The 6,945-nt window shown below is 39.9% G+C and overlaps 1 protein-coding gene across 4 annotated transcripts in view; it reads left to right on the forward strand.

The window, feature by feature from the left end:
* The window catches only part of Ptprm (protein tyrosine phosphatase receptor type M), a 794,765-nt gene that overhangs the window by 275,771 nt on the left and 512,049 nt on the right, over nucleotides 1-6,945 (forward strand). For all 4 annotated transcript variants that reach the window (XM_008834659.1, XM_008834658.3, XM_008834655.3 and 1 more), the window contains exon 3: nucleotides 3,198-3,469. In XM_008834659.1, the coding sequence (XP_008832881.1) occupies nucleotides 3,198-3,469 (272 nt within the window). The remainder of the gene's footprint in view (nucleotides 1-3,197; nucleotides 3,470-6,945) is intronic.

A 6,945-nucleotide genomic window follows, 5' to 3' on the forward strand; every position in this document is an offset into this window, starting at 1 on the left:
CAAAGCCAGACAGGTGATACCTTCAGTCGAGTTGTTGGCCAGGATAGATAAAGGCTCTTCCAGACAGCAACCCATCATACTACTGGAAAAATGAACAGCAGACCCCAGTTCTATCCAAAGGAATACTGACAATGGATTGCCGTAGATGAGGAACAGCTGACCTTCCTGGAACAGGGACCTCTGGCTGACTAGATTTACCAGAAGGGCAGATGGGGGGAATGGATGAGGGTGCTGACAACACAGTGGACCGTGACAGGGATGGCAGAGTATGGAGCCTCTATTGGGAGAGGAAGGCTGTCTATCTTATGAGTTTGTATTCATGCTCAGATGCCGAGGAGCTCAGAAGGTGGGCGACTGTGACCAGTGATAGTCATGTATATAGAGATTAGAAATGCATGTGAAAACGTCTCAATGTCAATTGCTTTGGAATGAATTCTTCTGTATGAAAAAAAAAAATAAAAAAATAATGATTAAAAAACAATAATTAGTAGATGTGAAAAACATTACTATACAGATCTACCTGATGACTTTATATCCATGCTCAGATGCCAAGGAGCTCAGAAAGTAACCGACTGTGACTAGTAATAATCAGATATATAGAGATTAGAAATGCATATGCATCTTAATGTCAATTGTATTAAAAATGAATTTTTCTGTATGAACTGTGTATTTTAATAATGAAATGGAGATCTTTTTTAAATTCATACAGTTTATACAGTTTATACTGAGTACAATACTGTATAACTGTATTAATTCAACTGTAAACCTAAAAATTTATAGCCAATTTTGAAAGAGATGCATCTTAGCTCTGGAAATTGTTATTGAATAAGTCAATGCTGTAGTAATGAAATACTCCTTCTAATTATATGGTTATTAAATAAATAATTTTTAAAAACTTCTGCAGACAGATTAGACCAGTAGAAGAAGGGATGCTCTAGAAACTATGAACCTTGACGTTTGCCCTCGCGCAAAGGAAGGCAAAGTGTTTCCGTACAGTTGTTAACTGTGTTTGAAGACCATCATGTACTTTGCCCCTTTTGAGACATTTGCCCCTGACCACTTCACAGTGTCAATGTCATATGGAACTGAAGGTGCTACAGTGTTTGAGGGATATAATCTGATTTTTCAGAAGTATACCTCATAAACAAGTAGTCTGTATTCTGACTCAAAAGGGATAAAAGGAGGAAGGAATATAAGAACGACAGTCACTTGGCAGCAGTAGTTGCCTGCTTATGTCAGAGGTATGTTCCAAAACCCACAGAGGATATGGACACCTGAAATCTTGGCTAGAACAAACCCTGTGTGCTGGATAGCTTTAGTGTCAACTTGACACACCTGGGTAGAGGGAGCCTCAACTGGGGGCTTGCCTTCATTGGACTGGCCTGTGGTCATGTCTGTGGGGCATCTTCTTAATTAGTGAGTGATATGGGAGGGTCAGCTATGCATTTTGGAAAACAGTTATTTTGGAAACCTAGGTGACCTGCTGAACAGTAATGGCAAAGAGCTCCCCAGCTTGCACGAAGCGCGCAAAGGCTGCCTCTGTGTGAGCTTCCTCCTGGCCTGCTGTACACGAATGAATCACAGGCATTTTCTCCTGACATCCTGTATACATTCCAATAATGATGGCTAACCATCTCTGCTCAAAGTTAATTGATGGAAACAATGTGAGGAACAATGTTCTTGGCATTGTTTCTGATGGTTCAGAGGTGGCCTTGAGGTCTTGCCATGCCTTGGTCCCATTGGTAGGAATATATACCATAACTATCAAAAACAATAGAGTCCTGGGTCATAGGATATGCAATAAATGAGATTGTATTAGGCTAAGGGCATAAAATACTTTGTTGGGTTTCAGGGGCTTTTGTTCTTTTCTTTTCCTATTCTTTGCTTTCTTTTTGGAGACAGTGTCTTGTTATGCTGCCCTGCTGGTCTCAAGCTCTTGGGCTCAAGGAGTTCTCCTGTCTCAGCCTCCGGAATAGCTGGGACCATACGCATGTGCCAGTGTTTCCCCCTCCCAGTTCTTGCTTAAATCACCCTTCAGGTTCTTTCACAGTACTGAAATATGTTCCATACATAATGCTTCCCTCATAGGCATGATTCATCTCTTAAAATTTGCTATATTTTAAAATAGCTGCTATAATTTTCCTTCACTGTTTTGAAGGGTTTTGTAGTTTTCGTGCATTTCAGATGGTACATGGGGTTACTGGAGTGGCAGGCTTCAAACTTAGACTCATAGTTCTGGATTTGAGAGTCACTCATCCTAAACACTTAGGAAGCTGCTTTCAGATCTCTGAGATCCCACTCCAACTTAAACCTGTATTAAAACCAGCTGACCCCATATGGGGACCTGTAGTGCTAACAACCATAAGCCAGCACACTATTATATTGATCCCTTAATAGTAGCCCATTGATCGGCAAAGGCTATCCATGCTTTTGTTTTTAACTTGGTTCTTATAATTTTCTGTTAAAGATAGTCTTTTTGTTTAGTCTTTTGGGAATCGTCACATGTGGACAAAATAAAAATTGCACACACTTTTTCTAGTGTCCTGTTTGTTTATGGCTTGTTCAATGCCTCTTCCTGGCTTATATCCACATGTTAAAGTAGTCGTGATTAGCAAATGGAGGAATAATGATAGAATGTTGCTACCCCAGGGAAGCTTCTAAGGGGATGAAGATATTTTCTGTCTGTACTGCCCAATATGGCTAGCAAGTAGTCACATGTGGCCATAAAACACTTTGATAATGTGGGGTTTTAATCAACTTGAATGTAAATAACCACATGTGGCTAGTGACTCTCAGATGGACCAGAGCAGTTGTATAAACATTATGTCACATGCTTATTCTCTAGCAGATTAATTGTAGTAACAGCCAGTTATTTCCAGCATTGAGCTCAATAACTTGTTAGGGGTCCTAGAAGTAGGAGGCAATATATCAAAAGCTGTGGAAAATTGGAGTGTTAATTATGCCAGGTGTGGTGGTATAGGCCCATAATCCCAGCACCCAAGAGGCTGAGGCAGGAGGTTCTTGAGTTTGTAAGCCTAGGCTACAAAGCAGGGCACTCACTAAAAAAAGCGTGGTTCATTTTAAACTTAAGTAAAATGTAATTACATTGTTAGCTCATGTAAATGATGGTGGCTTTTCAGAAGTGACATCAAAGACTCTGCTTTGGGTTATAACACCCTGATTTTTTTTCCCCACAGGCTCCTTCATGTTAGTGAATGCATCTGGCAAACCTGATGGACAGAGAGCTCACCTGCTCTTACCTCAACTTAAGGAAAATGACACCCACTGCATCGACTTCCACTATTTTGTATCCAGCAAGAGTAACTCTGTTCCTGGGCTGCTCAATGTCTACGTGAAGGTGAATAATGGGCCTTTGGGTAATCCCATCTGGAATATATCTGGAGAACCATCCCGCACATGGCACAGGGCAGAACTGGCCATCAGTACATTCTGGCCCAACTTTTACCAGGTATGTGCTTTCTTCCCATTACATATCTTACAGCATCTTCTAATTTCTAAAAATATAAATTGCTTTTATATTAGTATCATCAGAGAGCAATGTGAGAAATTATTTATACTATTGCAATACCATTTATCTAAGCTATCTTTTAAAGTATATGTTATGGCTGGGTGAATTGAATAAAAACATAGTTCAAGTTTGTTTATCCTTGGCATATATTATTTTAAGAAAAGGGTAATAATCAGGCTCAGGGCAAGCAGGGCCAGGTGCAAGGATGCTTTACTCTATGTAGTAAGCATGTTGACCCTGGGAGACTACACTTGAGGCTGAAAGATGCCTCACCTGTGAATGGTCTCAGGAGTGAATGATTAACGAAGGAGTGAATTCTGGTGGAGGTCATCCTGGGAGGGGCAGATCCTTCCTTCCATCAGCAGAAGCAATATGGAGAAAATACCATATGGAGGCTGCATCCTTGTCATGAAGGGAATGTTGTGAGTCGCATGTTTTCATGGATTTATTGAGACCCATGTTGCCTACTTCGAATGAATTCCCTTTCAAGTAACTGCAGTAAGTGCCCAAAAGCACTTAAGAAGTGTTACCAAATCAGTCTCAGGTCACAGCACATCTGTAGAATGCCTGTCATACAAAAGCATCCTGATGTGAGATCAAAGGTGACAGTGGGCATTTGGAATATTCTCTCCTTTCATCCACAGCATCTTTGCAAATTGCTTAGTATTGAGACTATCCAATTGATTCTTAGCTAGAAGGCAGACTAAAGAGGTCTGAGGGATTCCACTGTTCTCTTTCTCAAGGACTTTGGTTCATTCAGGAGTCAACTGGAGCAAGCATTTCTCAGGTTTACTTAAGGTACGCCACCAGGCTCAGAGGTGGGGCCGCTGGGTCTTTGAAGCGCTGCTTCTCTTCAGGATGGGCATGGACAGCATCAATTCATTCTGCAGGTTTTGTTTTCAGTAGTGATGATCCTCCCAGCCCAGTTCCTCTACCTGAAGATTGACAGTGGGAATAAATGAGTTGTGGATACCTTGTTAGCATATCTTTGTGTCCTTGTTCTTAGAATATCTAACATTTAATGAAAGACAAATGGTTCTTGAGTACAAATGAAGAGGGGGAAAAAGCCCTATTAATACATGTATAAATTGTGAAACTCTTTTTGGAGCATAATTTTGCAGTAAGGTTTAAGGGTTTTTAAATTGATTACATCTAAATTTACTTCTGTTAAAAATGTATTTTAAAGAAATAATAGTGATTGCAAATAATTAACCACAAGTATATACACAGTATCTTATTTATAATAATGTAAAACCAGGAAACAATATTTTCAGCAAAAGAATTTGTAAATTTATGCTGCCTTATCACAAAAACTTATTTGTGAGCCACTAAGAATGTTACAGAAAATTATTTAGTGATATATTTAAACTTTTGTTGACAAATTAATACAATTCTAAAGTGATATATTAAATTCCATTTAAATTTAAAATATAGAATAAAGACCAAATATATTATGAAATAAATACTTGAAATATATTATTGCCCTGGAGGAACAGTGAGGTTAACTAGTGAGTTTTTCCTTTCTGAATAGTGTCATAGTATAAATTTTCTCCAATATACATAGACTGTTTTTTCTTATAAGATTAAAAAAATGGTTTTCTTCAAGAAGAAAAAAGCCTTACTTAATGAATACCTTACTTTAGCATTGATGTACAGCTAACCAATCAGCAATATAATAAAAAAAATAGGTCCTTCAGGGAAAAATTTCTTCTTCCCTGGGTATGAAGGCAAGCATGGGCAGTAGGTTGGCTAGGCAAGGGTTCAAAAGAGTTTTCCATGTTGGACTGGCTAAAAGCTTTGGGTGAAAGCTTCCTTGGGAAGAGTCCTCCTTAGATTAGGGAAGGCCTTTCTCTGGGATGTTGCCTCCTTCCTCTTGAGCAGATTCTAAGTTTATCCTCAGCTCAGGCCGATGAAACACACTGCACAGATCAGTTCACGTGTCCTGCCTATACTTGCCCTAGTTTCCTTCTTTTTGGCTTGAGATCTGCCATCGTAAACCATAGAGGGAGGTCTCTTGAGACCCTTCAACCCACTGATTTACTGTGACATGGGGTACAATCAAGATTAGCATTGCTGGGGGTTGGAGAGCTGGCTCAACAGTTAAGAGCACTGACTGCTCTTGCAGAGGGCCCAGGTTTGGGTCCCAGCACCAACATGGTGGCTAACAACTGTCCATAATTTCAGCTCCAGGGGATCTGATGACCTCTTCTGTCCTCTGTGGGCACTGCATGACATGGGTGCACTAACATACATGCAAGCAATACACCCACATAAATAAAATTTAAAAAATTTAAAAGATTAGAATTTCAGTTTTGACTCTTTCACACCTTCACGCAATTACATTTATTCAAAGGATGGCTTGATTTAGGAGCAATTGTAAGATACCAGGCTTATCAGAGAACTTACTGAACCACATTGAAAGCAGGCTTGTCCTATTTATCAGTCTATTGTCATTTTCAGTGAAGTCTTATTTTCTTGCACAACTACAGGTAAAATATTTTGCCTTTCTGATTGTGAACCTGATTCCAACTCCTAAACCTGCCTTCTCCCCACTCTACTACATGATTGAAGAATGCATGATTTACTAAATAAGATTAGACCATGATTCCCATAGCTTCTGAGTTTATGTAGATCATTGCTTCATTCTGGTCTTAGTCTGCTGAGCTACAATAACAAAATACCAACTGAGTGGCTTAAACAGCAGATGTTTATTGCCTACATTTGGGGAGTATGGGAAATGCAAGGTGAGGATGCCAATTTGTTTAGATTTTGGTGAAGGTGTTCTTCCTGTCTTATTATTATGTCCTTACAAGGTAGCTGGGGTGAAAAAGACTAACTGATCCAAAGGCACTAGATCCATCATAGAGACACCAGCATCAAGACCTGATCCCTTCCCCAAGGCCCCTCCCAATTCCATCACACTTGACATTAGTATTTTACCATTATCAGGGGTAATGCATTCAGTGTGTAGCATTGACTGGTTCATTAAGAATTCTTTCATAGGGCTGGAGAGATGGCTCAGTAGTTAAGAGCACTGGCTACTCATTCAGAGGACCCAGGTTCAGTTCCCAGAAACCACATAATGACTAACAACAGTCTATAACTCCAGTTCTAGGGGATCTGATGCCCTCATCTGGCCTCCACGGGCATTGCACACATGTGGCACAGTTACATAAAGGGAAAACCCTCATACATAAAATAAAAATAATAAGGGGCTGGAGAGATAGCACAGTGGTTAAGAACACTGAATGTTCTTGCAGGTTTGTGAATCCCAGCAACCACATGGTAGCTAACAACTGTCCGTAACTCCAGTTCCAGAGGATCCAACAGTCTCTTCTGTCCTCCGCAGGCATTGCATGACACGGGTTCACTTACCTACATGCAGGCAATACACACATACACATAAAATAAGAGTA

This window comes from Nannospalax galili, unplaced genomic scaffold, assembly GCF_000622305.1.
Source record: "Nannospalax galili isolate Female #2095 unplaced genomic scaffold, S.galili_v1.0 scaffold155, whole genome shotgun sequence".
Lineage (NCBI taxonomy): Eukaryota > Metazoa > Chordata > Mammalia > Rodentia > Spalacidae > Nannospalax > Nannospalax galili.